This window comes from Carcharhinus amblyrhynchos, chromosome 2, assembly GCF_965287045.1.
Source record: "Carcharhinus amblyrhynchos chromosome 2, sCarAmb.v2.hapA, whole genome shotgun sequence".
Lineage (NCBI taxonomy): Eukaryota > Metazoa > Chordata > Chondrichthyes > Carcharhiniformes > Carcharhinidae > Carcharhinus > Carcharhinus amblyrhynchos.
The window spans coordinates 58,851,273-58,866,407 of record NC_137325.1 but is presented as its reverse complement, the minus strand read 5'-3'; the positions used below and the strand labels follow the sequence as shown (position 1 = coordinate 58,866,407).

The window sequence follows — 15,135 nt, the reverse complement described above, 5'->3', positions numbered from 1 at the left end:
CTGCCTAGATAGGCACTGTTTTGTGGCATTAGGGGAAAGGAGGCCCTGATACCCTCCAGCACCATGCACAGTACCGAACCGAGGTGGTGACACAGGAGGGTCCATTCTACCAGCAGCATAGTGCTGTACATGAAGACCAGCCAGGCATGGAGATGGAGGGCAGGAACCAGTCTGTCTGGCAGAGTGGTGTTCATCATATCAGGGGCAGTCCAGCTGTATAACAGGTATTTTATTCATGAGACGCAAATGACATTCACACTCCCTGCCAGTGGGATGACTGACTCTCCATTAACTCACCACTGGGAGAATTGCATTATTTTTCTTGGAGCGATTGGTAATCTCCTTACATATTTGCTCCTCAATTTCCCACTGATTATTTGGGGGCCTATGGTACAACCCTATCAAAGTGATATTCCCCTTCTTATTTCCCAGTTCTATCCAACTAGACTCAGTGGCCGAACCCTTAGATATATCCCCTCTCAGTATGGTCGTGATGTTTTCTCCAACTCCACCTCGTCTCTTGCCTCCTGTTCTATGTAAAACAAAGCTTACAGAACGTCACGGAAGCAAGAGTTGTATCTCTTGCTTCACAATTAAAAAGTAACACCTTACTTGTTTACTGGAAAGCTTCTAGCTGCACTCATAGATTCATTGGCATTTACAGCACAGGAGGGGGCCATTTGGCCCATCGTGTCCATGCTAATCAACAAAGATCTGATTACACTAATCCCATTTTCCAGCACATGGCCCATAGCCCTGGAGTTTATGGCAGCACAAGTGAATATCTAAATATTTCTTAAACGTAATGAGAGTTTCTGAGTCAACCATCTTTTCAGGCAATGAGTTCAGATTCCCACCATTCTCTAGGTGAAAAGGTGTCTCCTCAACTCCCCTCTTAGCCTTCTACTTCTTACCTTAAATCTACCAACCACCCCCCTGCCCCCGGTTATTGACCTCTCTACTAACGGAAAAAAGTACCTTCCCAACCACCCTATTCATAAGCCTTATAACCTTATACATCTCTATCAAGTCACCGCTTAACCATTGCTGCTCCAAGTAAAAAAATCCCAGCTTATCTAATCTTTCCTCATAGCTCAGATCCTCCAGCCCAGACAGCATGCTCGTAAATATCTTTTGCACCATCTCCAATGAAAGCACTTCCTTCCTAATGTGGTGACCCGATCTCTAGTACTCCAGTACTCTAGCTGTGCCCTGACCCAACATTTTCTACAGTTCCAGCATGATATCCCTGTTCTTGATTTCTATGTCTTGGCTAATAAACTCAAGTATCCTACTTGCTTTCTTAACCACATTATCTATGTGTCCTGCCACCTTCAGGGATCAATGGGTATGCACTCCAAGGTCCCTCTGATCTTCAGTACTTTCCAGGGTCCTGCTGTTCATAGTGTAATCTTTTGCCTTGCTAGCCCTCCCTAAGTGCATCACTTCACACCTTTCTAGGTTGAATTCCGTTTGCCACTTCTCTGCCAATCTGACCAGTCCATTGATATCCTCCTGCAGTCTACAGCTATCCTCACTATTTACTATCCTACCAATTTTCATGTCAAACACAAACTTCTATGTCTTCCTCAGCTACTCCACAGAGCTAATGGCCAAAATATATGTGAAAGTGATTTTGCTTTTGTTTTGATACCGTAGATGCTAAGAGCCTGTTTCCCTTTGTTGGAGGGTCTAGAACTAAGGGTCATTTTGGGTACAAAGGGAGTCAAGGAATATGAAGATAAGGTGGAAAAGAGGAACTGACTTCAAGGTTCATCCATAATTTAATCAAATGACAGAATAGGCTCAAAGAGCTGTATGGCCTATTGCTTCTATTTCTTAAGTTTTTATGGCAGAGCTTGCCTATGGTAGAGCTTAGTTACAAACCTGCTTGTTATATGTCAGCATGTTACATAACTCCATCATTGATGGGTTGAAGCCTCTGCAGGAACTGCCTTTTAATTATGTGTGTATATCTCTGCTTGAATATTCTAGTATAGAGGCAGCAATGGGTGGATATTGATAGCTCAAGTTTGACTTAGCATCCCCATGTTGATTATTTTCATTTTTTTTGCCAAAAGGCAGAGATTAGGTAATTATGAGTTCCAAATCTGTGATTGTGTAGTAGAAAAAAGGGTAGCACCACCACAACAGCCACAAACGTACTTTGATAACAGAGGGAAGAGAATAACAAGCAAATTTCAGCAATATCCTCATAATGTTGCAACCTGTTAGTTTCTATAAGTTGATTTTCATATGTAGCTCAGTACTTAGCAAACCTGAACTCTTATATTGACGAGTAAATTGTGTGAAATAAGCAAAAATAATGGTAAGTTGCATTAATTATGTAATTATACACTAATTTAAAAACCTCTGGCACAAATTGATAACTGATTCCTATAACAATAATGAAGGAATGCAAAAATGACAGGGTTCCAGGATAATGGAGCTCCATCCAATTTTTAAATAAATTTTATGCTCAAAATTTGGGCATTGCCAATTAAAAAATCCAGGCTAAAGTATATGAGTTTTTATTGCAATATAATGTGATTCAAGAACCTTGCTTGAGGTTTAAATAGGACATGATTTCTATGTTGGTCAATAAAATATTTCCTTCAGTGATTTTGTTTAAAGAAATTATTCCACAGCAAGTTCTGATACATGTCTGTCTGTACACAGTTCACTGAATCTGTGCAATGTATTTGATAAAAAATGGAATATGGAAATTCTGAAACATTGTAATAATTGAAGTTAAAACCACTTAATTGACAAGTGAATGTTAAAAATCACTACCTATTTTTGCAATGCACAAATGTTTATAGAATAAACACATATTATTACACTTGGTGTCACGTATCATTGCAAGTTACCCTGAATGCCGTTTAGTCCAGTAAGCTACTAAATAGCTTTTCAGGCATCACATATCTCATACCTTATGTGCTCCACATGCAATTATCCATTCTCTTTGTTCTACAACAGCTGCCAGCTTTTGAAAAATATCTGAAATGAAATTCAAATCAAACAGCATCTCAGCAATGTCAAAATACCTGTACCAAATCACTAAGCAATGCTGCATTGCAAATTATTCTAACAGCAAGCAAAATAATTTCAGTAAACATTTGCTTCTATTTTAAGTGTACTTTCTCTCAGGTATTTTCAGATGAGAGAAATGGCAAAAAGATTCCAGATGTACAATGCCGGAGTTTATCAGTGAAATTCTCCTCAATGTTAGATAATGCCAAGATGCTTAGGATAAGTTGCGTCTAACCCAGAGGTGTACAAGTACGAGTATTAAATTTTAAATGTATTCATTGTTTAGATTGAAAAAAAATCAGTAGAATTAAAAACCCATCTCACACAAATTAGATACTCTGTTATGGGAACCACAATTACATGGTAGCTGTGTCATATCAGGACTGACACTTCCATGAATTTTTCTTTAAATTAGTGGTGTGAACCATGATGATGATTGTTCTTCTTTCTGCTACCCGATCCAAATTTTACACAACTGAGTCTAGTAAATTAACCAGCGTAAACTGAGTCCCAAATACTGGGAGTACATTGATGTAATAGATCTATTGATAAGATACTTTCTTTAGTCTCCTGAACATAGGTCAAATGAATCAATAATTAGTGGATTCTACAAAATTTGCCGAATTTTGTTGCAGAAATAAAATTGAATGGCAGTCCATCTACACAGTAAGAAGTCTCACAACACCAGGTTTGAGTCCAACCAGTTTATTTGATAGTAATCTCACAAGCTTTTGGAAATGGTGTTCCTTCGTCAAGTGTGTGGAAGGTTTTGATCAGAGAAGGGCATATACAGTCACACACGGTTTACAGAATACTGATTAGAATGCAAGTCTTTACAGCTAACCTGCTATTCAAGTCTTAAAGATGCAGACACTGTGAGTGGAGATAGCATTAGCATAGGTTAAAGAGTATTGTCTCCAGACGGGATAGTAAGTGAGATTTTACAAGCCCAGGCAAGTCATGGGGGTTACAGATAGTGCGACATGAAACCAAGATCCCGATTGAGGTCGTGCTCATGTGTGCAGAACTTGGCTATCAGTCTCTGCTCAGCAACTCTGTGCTGTCGTGTGCTGTGAAGGCCGCCTTGGAGAACGCTTACCCGAAGATGAGAGACTGAATACCCGTGACCGCTGAAGTGTTCGCCAACAGGAAGAGAACAGTCTTGTCTGGTGATTGTCGAGCGAACATCTACACACATGAGCACGGCCTCAACCAGGATCTTGGGTTCAAGTCGCAGTATCTGTAACCCCCATGACTTGCCTGGGCCTGTAAAATCTCACTTATTGTCCTGTCTGGAGACAATACACATCTCTTTAACCTATGCTAATGCTATCTCCACTCACATTGTCTACACCTTTAAGACTTGAATAGCAGGTTAGTTGTAAAGACTTGCGTTGTAATCAGTATTCTGTAAACTGTGTGTGACTTTATATGCCCTTCGCTGATCAGAACCTTCCACACACCTGACGAAGGAACACTGTTTCCGAAAGCTTGTGAGATTAATATCAAATAAATTGGTCGGACTCTAACCTGGTGTTGTGAGACTTCTTAATGTGTTTACCCCAGTCCAACCCGGCATCTCTACATCAGTCCACCTATACACAGTGAGGTGGAATTTCTGCTGGGGGTTAACATTTAGAGAGAAATCTAAACACCTTGTTTTGTCCAATAGAATAATGCCACAAGGTTCCACTTTTTAAAGTAAAACAGAAAACTTATTGTATACTTGGAACTACTTAACATGGTTTATAACTATATATGTTATTTATTCAGGTTTACTTCTTATTTCCTCAATAATTCTCTCATAAGACACTTCAATCTTATCCAAGTTACTTATTTCTGTAGTGACTATATAAATATCCCACAGTCCTCTGGAGAATTGTCCTGAGCTTCACCTATTCTCAGAAACTTTCAGTTCCCATCTCTTGACTATGGATGCCTCAATCCCTTGTTCTGGTTTGTTCCAAACTAATCCATTGGCTGTTTCCTTTGTCACAAGACTGCGCAGCCCACTGCAGTTTCTTCCCCTGGGTCCGAATGAGAGAATCTTCTAGATTTGTTCTTCACAGATTTCAAACTGAAATTAAGCCTCACCCATATTCCACATGGTGAATGGTGGAATTAAGATATTATTTTACTTACCACGCAGGTCCATCTAACTGTCATTTATTTTAGCTATCTTCTTTCCTTGTGCTGCAAACTGCAAGAAGTCGAAACTCCAACTAACTCTCCCAGCAAACACCCAGATACCTTCCCTAAGCTCCACACACCTCCATGATGATATAAACTGCTCTGGAATGTTCTCAAACTGACTTTTAGATTAATTATCCCTCATTTACAATTTCTTCTTTGATCTGAAGTAAATGGGTTTTACGATCTTTCAGGATTCAGCGAGTGCCTTAAAACTAATTTAGCTCTACCTCTCAAAGCAAAACCACCTTTCTGGAATTCCCTTCTTAGCAAGGATTGCAGACATCACATATCCAGTTCTTTAGCTAAGCAGGTCCACCTGCCGTTTTACAATCTTATCTTTCTAACTGTTAACCTCAAATCAACATGGCTCTAAATCTTTAAGTGTAATAGACTCAAAGCTTGCTTAATTGCATTTTCTACAGTTAAACTATAATTCCAAGAACTAAAAAAAGTACAAAAGCACTAGATTTCTGCAAAACTAGTGAAAATAATTTATCTCATGAGATAAATGAGTGATTTAATATGTATGTTAAACTTTATGATGTAATTCGTTAAGCATCTATAATTTCTTATAGCAATTTGGCAACTGTACTAAACCAACATACATTTCAACTGTTCATGCTGCATGTCAGGATTTTGTCTCACCATTTAGGAAGTTTCAAAATATTACAGTGAATCTGGAACTTAAAGGTTAAAACTTTAGAATCAAGCTTTAGATGTTTTCTTCACTATTGTTTACAAAGGCATGCTTTACAAACATGCCCCTCCTCATCCAACAATCAGTTTCAGTCTGTTTCTGTTTAATTGGGCACAAGTGAATCCCAAGTTGATGCCTGACACCTACATGCAATTAGCATTCAATTAGCAGGTTCCATTCATTCTCCTTAAATAAAGAGTTCATTTATACAACCAAATATCAAAACAAATTAAATCAAAGATTTCTGTATTTTGGTCAAAGCCTCACATTATGAGACAGTTGTCCTGTAGAATCCAGTAAATTCTTTGTGCATGCATTCATTTTTTTAAAATGACCAGACATTTGACAACTTGCATCCATCTATTTAATAAGAGACTTCCTCATATCCAACATTGCCTCAATCCAGAAAGTTAAATCTATAACCTTTTCTCACTTACATTTTTCATAGACTGAATATCATCCTACTGGATGTACTATTTGACTTAAAATGGGTATACTATCTTCAATATGGCCAATGTAAAAGATCTTACTTAAAATATATAGCAAATAGAATCTCAATCACATTAGCCAGCACTTTAGCAGCCAAATTACTTTACACAGATCTTTTTTCTTAGCTTCCCAAGATAAAGAACAACCATTTATATTCTTACCCATTAGAAAAATTCTGAATTCAGTTGTACGATCATACCCATCAGGAAAATTAGCATGTGAATCATCACTAAAAATGACGAGCTTCATGTTCATTGGGTCAGCTAAGGATGGCATTTATCCAGTTTCACCTTTCTTGATATTTAATTGTGTTTAAAACATTCACTACTGCAGGATGTTTCACTGTAATACTTAACTCCAGCATATCAACTAGCATCTGGACCAAATTACAAATCAAGCCTTGCAAGCTCTCAAGCTCTGTTTTATCTTTAGTTATAACATCATCTTTCTGTGATGACCTAATACATTAATGCAGTAGGGAATTAGCCCTCCATAATTAGGATTGTTGATTTAAAGTCATTCCAGACTTACATTGCTTAATAACGGAAGGATTATAATGAGACTTGGCAGAGTACCAGTACGTTTTACAGCTTTCACACTTCTCATTAATTGCTTCTATGAACTTCATAAAATTTTCCTCAACCACACCTGTAACTTTTATTTAAACTTATAACCTATGACAAGTAGAGAGATAGAAACACTAGTTTTGTTCAGGGGATGCAATAATGAATTGGTAGGTAAACTGAAAATCCATGACTTCCTATCATGCTTCATATTTCATTTGTGCCTTTTACATACAAGTTTATGCAGCAGCATTGGTATCTCACTGGAGACTAGATCAGTAGTTAAAAATGGTTTAACTTGGGCTATTTTAAATGGAATTACATCCTCACTATATTTCATATATCCCATTTTATATTTTATATCCCTTAATCCTCACCACTTAGAGAATCAAGATAACATCTGTCCTACATTCTGTCGAAATCCAGTTACTATCTAGTAGTGAACAGTTAAAGAAGTCATGATATACAGTCATCAGTGACTAAAACTCCTTACGACCAGGATAATTTGTTTGGATTCATCACCTTCATCCTGTTCTTCCGAATGATCATATTATGTGTCATTCGAAGACTCTGCCTCTTCTTTGGGCAGTTCACCACATAATGATACTTCAAATCATCTGAAATCTTAGTTAACAGTTCCTTGGAATTCCAGGGATTTGTTGGCCTATTGGTTTTCCAATTTTGTCTTCTGCTGGAATAACTAGTTTTACTCAAAGTGACTACATCCCTAGTATGTCATCTTTAACCCTTTGAATGTATTGGCACCTATATCAGGGCTATTTAGAGTCTGACAATCATTGAGTCTTCTTTATATCATTACACAATATTGCATTTGCTCCATAAAGAAAATGACGCAGACAGGAAAGGATATTTTCCCCCAGGATTTATTTTGAGACAACAAATATCTGATCCATTTCTCCAAGAATATTAGAACCACTTACCTGTTTATGTGTGAGACTTTGGCACAATCCAGTAAGTTAAACACAAGTACCTAGCCAGAGATCCCCAAATTTAATTTTGTCAATCTTTTATAGAATCTGTTCAAGTCCATGATATGGTGTTCCATGAAATGAACACCTGTTTTCCAAAATCTATCAGATTGTGAGCATGTTTCATAGGCACTTAACAGATAATCTTTCTTCTAGGTTTTACCCAAGAATTCTAATAGAGGACCCAAATTTCTATCAGTATCCATATGGGCATCCCTCTCACAATACTTTACTTCGAGGTTACTTCTTCCAGGAAGTGGCAACACCAAAATCATACCTCGTAGGGAACCCAAGTGTACTTGTGTATGGTTCAGACTTCAAGAATATTGGAGAATAATCATTCCCCAACAACTTGCACTTGTTTTCATTTTCCAAGTAGTGACTAGAATTTTAGCTTTCTGTACATTTTTTTTCTTGGTTTCAATCATCACTTTGGGCAACCATCCTTGACATCAAGTTATATTCCAGAAAGCCAAGTAGTGAAAATAATGCAACAGTCAAACTTTACATAATTTTATAAGCATTCATTTACTGATATACATATTACAATCATGTACCTCCTCACCCAACAGTTTTGGCCTGTTCTTTTTAATGAAAGTAGAAGATAAATCCACAGTTGCTGCCTGCCACCTGCATACAATTATGCACAGTTAATATAAAATTGGCTTCACTGGCTAGGTTGTTTTTGCTTTCTGTTGGATAAATTTCTGCTGGATTCTATTTTCACCATTTTAAACATTTCCCACTGTTGTTCTATTTCTAGGGCTGCCTGTAAATTTTCCAGATTTCATTTCCTTGTTTCATTCTCATCCAATTAAAATTGGCATTTTATTGAGTTGCTACTTTGGTCTTTGTCTTATTTATATCCTTCACAATCTTGATCTTAAACCTTACTATGGTTTGATCTGTATGGTCAGGATCTTATCTGTTCTGGTTCATTTCCTGATCCTAGATTCATCAATATTCACTCTTATTGGGATTTTTACATTCCCAGGTGAGAAGAGCCCTGCACAAATTGCAAAAGCCCCATTCCATCTGCTGCCCCCAGTTTACTTGGGGTAGTTAAAATGTCCCATGAATATTTTATGTAATTCACTTATTTTGCATATTTGCTCGCATATTTCTTTTTCTGTCTCCTTTCCATTAGTATTAGATGGCCTGTAATATGCCTCTATTAATATTACCAATCCCTTCTTAACCTGACAGCATATGGGGTGAGATTTTTCAGCTTTGCTCATCCTGAAACCATAAAATCTAGCCCAAGGTCAACAAATCTTTCCATGTTTCACCCCGCGCCTGCTCCATTTCCCATGGTGAGTGGGACGGTAGAATTCTGGACATGATCTTTGACTTTCATATACAATGCAGTAGTCTGTCATTTGAAATCTATAAATTAAGAACTGCATTTTGCAACCTATCATAATTATTTGTACGCAAAAGTCTTCATAATTGTGCAATCCTTTATTATTTTATATTTTATTTTTATTTTAATAATCATCCATAACTTAGGAATTATGATTATTTGTTTTATTTTTATCATGACCACAATTTGGCACATGTCACCATGATCATTTTCCAATAAACCAATTATCTCTCTACCTTTTATTTCAATCCATATGGATCTATTTCTGATCTGTTATTAGTTGTGTCTTTTTTCCTATTGTCATTCTTTGATTTCTGATTATTATGCCATATCATCTATCTTTCTGCCTTTCCTATCCTTTCTGATTATTTTATAACCTGTATTATCTAAGTGGAATTCAGTCCTTTATGTAGTAATGTTTCCATTACTCCTACTACATCTAGTTCCTCGATATGGATTACTACCTCCAGTTTACATTTTATTTTGGATCCTGAATGAGTCGTTTCATTTGTTTTTACAGGTTGTTCTTTTCACTTTACTTATTAATGGTCCTCTTGTAATTCTGTTTTCTGGCTTTATTTGTTCTCTGTTTATGTTATCCTTGAATATTACCTTGGTTTGACCTCTATTCTCACTTCCCATTTACTTCATCTTCACGTGCTATGCCATTTTCACCAGACCCTTCACTTGGGACTAATTTAAAGTCCCATTTATCTTTTTCTTATCAGGACACTGGTTCAGGTGAAGCTCATTCCAGTATTACTCCTCTTTTCTGGCTCAGGACTGATGCCAGTGTCCCACAAAATGGAACCACAGCCCCATCCCACAGATATCTTACACACACCTTCTGCTCTGCCTGTCCCTATATTAATTAGCACATGGCTTGCATAGTAATGCCAAATGTACACCTGCTTGGTCCTATTTTTTGATGATTAATTCCTCATATTCCCAAGAGTACCTCAATTTTCTTCTCCATGTCATTGGTCCCAAACATGGAACACTACTAAACACATTCCATTACACAGGAATTTTGTGAAGTGGCAAAGGAATCAATATAATTATTCAAAGAACGTGAAACTTTCTTTTACCTGAGTTGTAATTGGTTTCATTTTTTAAATGAAAAGCGATAGTGAAATAATGCTCACAAATTGGTTAATTTTTAGCAAGTGTGGAACTTACAGAACGTGATTTGCATGAAATTTGATAAATTCACAAGCTTAGCTTCCTTATAAATACTTACAATTTTGCTCATAAAAATGGGCCAGTGTGAATCATTTTAATTATGCAGATTATGTAATCATATGTTCTGAATTCATCCTCTCACCATGTTGCTCACTCTGCTAGTATGTATCAATTGTGGAGAAAATCTGATGCTCTGGCTTGCAATGAGAATTATGCTGTGTCCTAATTTTAAACCATATTTTTAAAGGCACAAACTGCAGCAAAATTAAAGCAATATTTTAAGAATTGACTGCATGCTCCATTCTGACTGTTGCTTCATCACTCGAACTCCAGCTAAGTAGAACTAGGCATTTAATGTTTAAATTGCTAAATATCCAATTCATATTGAGAAACACAATATGCTAACTGAATATAATGAAAATTCAACAGATGGTTTAGCCTGAACTCTTGAAAAGTCTGGCATTGTGTGATTGTCTTGATGAAGATGAACATCTCGCCAGGGCCATCCCCACACCCCCACTTCTTGCTTTCAGACAACCACGCAACCTCAAACAGACCATTGTTCGCAGCAAACTACCCAGCCTTCAGGAGAACAGTGACCACAATACCACACAACCCTGCCACAGCAACCTCTGCAAGACATGCCGGATCATCGACACGGATGACATCATCACACGTGAGAATATACCATCCACCAGGTACACGGTAAATACTCTTGCAACTCGGCCAACATTGTCTACCTGATACATTGCAAGAAAGGATGTCCCGAAGCATGGCACACTGGGGAGACCATGCAGACGCTACGACAACGGATGAATGAACATCGCTCGACAATCACCAGGCAAGACTGTTCCCTTCCTGTTAGTGAATACTTCAGTGGTCACGGGCATTCAGCCTCTGACCTTCGGGTAAGCATTCTCCAAGGCGGCCTTCACGACACATGACAGCGCAGAGTCGCTGAGCAGAGACTGATAGCCAAGTTCCGCACACATGAGGACGGTCTCAACAAGGATCTTGGGTTCATGTCGCATTATCTGTAACCCCTGTGACTTGCCTGGGTTTGCAAAACCTCACTTACTGTACTGTCTGGAGACAATACAAATCTCTTTAACCTGTGATCAGTGCTCCCTCCACACACATTGTCAGCCACTTTAGGACTTGAACAGCAGGTTAGGTGTAAAGATTCACATTCTAATCAGTAATCTGTAAACTGTCTGTGCTTTATATGCTCTGTCTGAGGCCAGAACTCTCCATTTGCCTGACGAAGGGACTAACCCCGAAAGCTAGTGAGTGTACTGTCAAATAAATCGGTTGGACTTAAACCTGGTGTTGTCAGACCTTTTACTGTGTTTACCCCAGTCCAACACCGGCATATCCACATCATGATGTGAGGAAACCAGTGTGCATCTCGTTAGTTGCACCATCAGCTTTTCTCGCCACATTGTGCAGCACTCTGTACAGAAAAAATATGCAGGCATGGCCCACGCCATCACACTGACAGGATGAGGTGGCAAAAAGCTGGTAACATTGGGTATCCTGAGAACAGGGCATCCTGGGGACTCTGCCAGGATGCAGTGCCAGGGTACTCCCCAGCCATGTCCCCCTGCCCTTGCATGCAATACTTACTTATGCACCTTCCGCCTGGTGCCCGTTTTTAAAAACTTGTTGTTAACTTTGCCAATGTAGGGGGAGATCTAAATGTTAGGGGAACACATAGCGGGGAAGCTATTTAGTTATATTATAATTTATTTCATTGAGGTTCCTGTGTTACATCACCAGCAAGGGGTGGAGAGAACTGGAAAACTATCTCTCACCAGTGAGATTCTCATTTTCCAAATCTTGCAATATTTTGTGCCCACTATTTCTGCTTGCAGTAAACTTGGGCATAAAGTCATGACATATATTTTGCAAGCAAACATTTTCCTATTTGTTCATGTTCATGTTTCTATCTGAACTCCATAAAGTTAGCAATAAACCAGATTTGTAAGAAATCCGATCCCCAACACAGATGTACATAGTATAAATTTGACTAATGGATTAAAATGAAAATAAATACTTGCAACTACACAGTATTTTTCAAATCCTCAGCAAGTTCGAAAAAATTTCTCAGCCAGCAAATTACTTTGAAATGTCACTACTGTTGTGCAGAAAAATGCAGCAGCCAATTTGTGAAGAGTTGTTGTTGTTCGTCCATCGTCATTGATGAGGACCTCAACACCATTAGTCATTTTGAGGCTGGTTGTGGTGTGTCTGAAGCCACACTGTGACTCTGAAAGCAGGCCCAGCTCCAGATGAGTGACCAGGCAACTTAGCAGGACTCTTGCGAGGGTTTTTCCTGTGATGGAGAACAGCGAGATTCCTCGGTGGTTGTCGCATACTTGCCGATTGCCCTTCCTCTTGTAGAGGTATACGATGGAAGCATCTTTAAGTTCCTGAGGAATGGATCCTTGCTTCCAAAAGGACTGGAACAACTCGGTGAGCTTCTCAATAAGTACAGGACCAACAGCTTTGTAGATCTCTGTGAGTATGGCATTTGCCCCGGGGCTTTGCCACTGGATAGCTGGCTGACAGCTTTCGTGGCTTCGGCTACGACCGCTGGGTCATCCATGGCACTGTTGTTATCAACTTGAGGAATTCTGTCTATTGCCTCATCGTTAATAGATGATGGTCAGTTAAGGAGGCTTCAAAGTGGTCAGCCCATCTCTGCAGGATGTGAGCCCTACCTATAATGAGAGTTCTACCATCTACTCAGGAGAGGGGATCTCTCGAAAGATTGTGGTCCATAGAGAGTGTTGAGGGCTTCATAGAACCGTTTCAAGTTGTTTTTTCAGCGTATCCCTGTATTTCATCTGCTTTGACGCTCAGCCGGGCATTCTGCATTTTATGCAGTTTATTCTGGACTGTCCTGCTAGCACTGGTAAAAGCATTTTTCTTGGCAGCTGATGATGGGTCATTCTGACAGGCCTGATGAAGATGGTGCTTTTTAACAAGTAGAGCCTATGTCTCCTTATCATTTTCATTGAACCAGTCATGCTGCTTGTGGATGGAGGGCCCGAGCATCTTCAGTGCAGATGTATGGATAGCATCCTTGAAGCGTTCCCAGTCGTCCTCAGCACTGCCTGCAAGGTGTAGGTCAGCAAGCTTGATTTCTAAGTCTTCAGCCAGTGCTGAAGATATGGTGGGGTTCTTTAGCTTGGCCGCATTGATTTTTTTCGTAACCTTGCTTCCTTATGGTTGCCTCTTGGGTCTGATGCGGAGCCTCATTTTGGAGACAATGAGCCTGTGATCTGTTCAGCAGTCAGCACCACACATGGCCTTGGTTATTCTGACATCCTGCCTGTCTTTTCTCCTGACAATGGCATAGTCAATAAGATGCCAATACTTAGAGCAGGGGTGTATCCAAGAGGTCTTGTTACGGGTAGGCAGACGGAAGGTTGTGTTGATGGTGAGTAGGTCGTATGCTGCACAGGTCTTCAGTAAGAGTAGGCCATTACTGTTACACTTGCCCACTCCATGCCTCCCAATGACTCCCTGCCAGATTGCAGAGTCACACCCTACTCTTGCATTGAAATCGCCAAGCAAGATCAGCTTGTCAGTACTGCTCACTGCTGAAAGTAGGGCATCTAGTTCTTTGTAGAACTTATCTTTCATCTCGTCCGGGTTGTTCATTGTTAGGGCATAGGTGCTGATCAGGGTGGTTTGACTTCTGTTCTGTAGCGGAAGCTGTAATGTCATAAGCTGGTTGTTCACACCATTGGGTAGACTATCAAGTATCCGAACAAGGTGACTCCTGACGGCGAATCCAACTCCAGCATCACGATGCTCATCGCTGCCGCGACCACTCCAGAAAAAAGTGTATCCACCTCCAGTTTCAGTCAACTGACCTACGTGGGCAAGACGAGTTTCACTCAGGGGTACAATGTCAATATTGTATCTTGCAAGCTCTCTGGCAACTAAGGCTGTTCTTCTCTCTGGTCTGTCTGCTGTAGGGTTGTCCAAAAGCGTTCATACATTCCAAGTGCCAATGGTGAGCAGTGTCAGCTTGTGTTTTATTTTGTTTGTTCGACCGCAAGCTGGGATCCCCGCCAGCCGCGGTAAACTGGCCAGGATGTAGTGATGATGTAGTGATGATGTGTAGTGAAGCAGGCAATGTTTAGGGCGCCTTTTCTAGCCCCTTCCTCATTCTATGGAGATGAGCAGTGCGTTCCTGAAGAGTCACCCAGATAGACACCAAGTTTCACTGCTGCTTTGGTTAGTGGAAAACAACCATTAGATCTGAGCTGCCTGTGTGCAGGTCAGTGACTACAGCTCCAAGTGTATCCACACCTGCTGCTTCATTGCTCGCCCATCACCACAGGACTTCAAGGGTTGAAGAGGACACTGATGATGATGATGATGATGATGGTGTTGAGACTAGCGCTTGATTTGGATTAAAGTTGCACAGCATCATCCTCACTCTCTCTTCCCAATTCCCATCTGGATTTAGTGGCAAGACAAGAGGCAAGATGGCTGGAGATGGGATAGGTACAGCGGATGATCAGGAAGTCTTCTGTGTCTAGTCCTGCTCTTCACATTCCATGACGCTTGCAGACACCACCTTCTTGACTGTTGGACCTTCCATTGGTC

At 39.7% G+C, this 15,135-nt stretch overlaps 1 protein-coding gene across 1 annotated transcript in view; it reads right to left on the bottom strand.

Annotated features, from left to right (window-relative positions):
* nek10 (NIMA-related kinase 10) overlaps positions 1 to 15,135 on the bottom strand; it is a 265,380-nt gene that overhangs the window by 173,402 nt on the left and 76,843 nt on the right. The window contains exon 9 of the mRNA XM_080206316.1: positions 2,933 to 3,000. Within this exon, the coding sequence (XP_080062442.1) occupies positions 2,933 to 3,000 (68 nt within the window). The remainder of the gene's footprint in view (positions 1 to 2,932; positions 3,001 to 15,135) is intronic.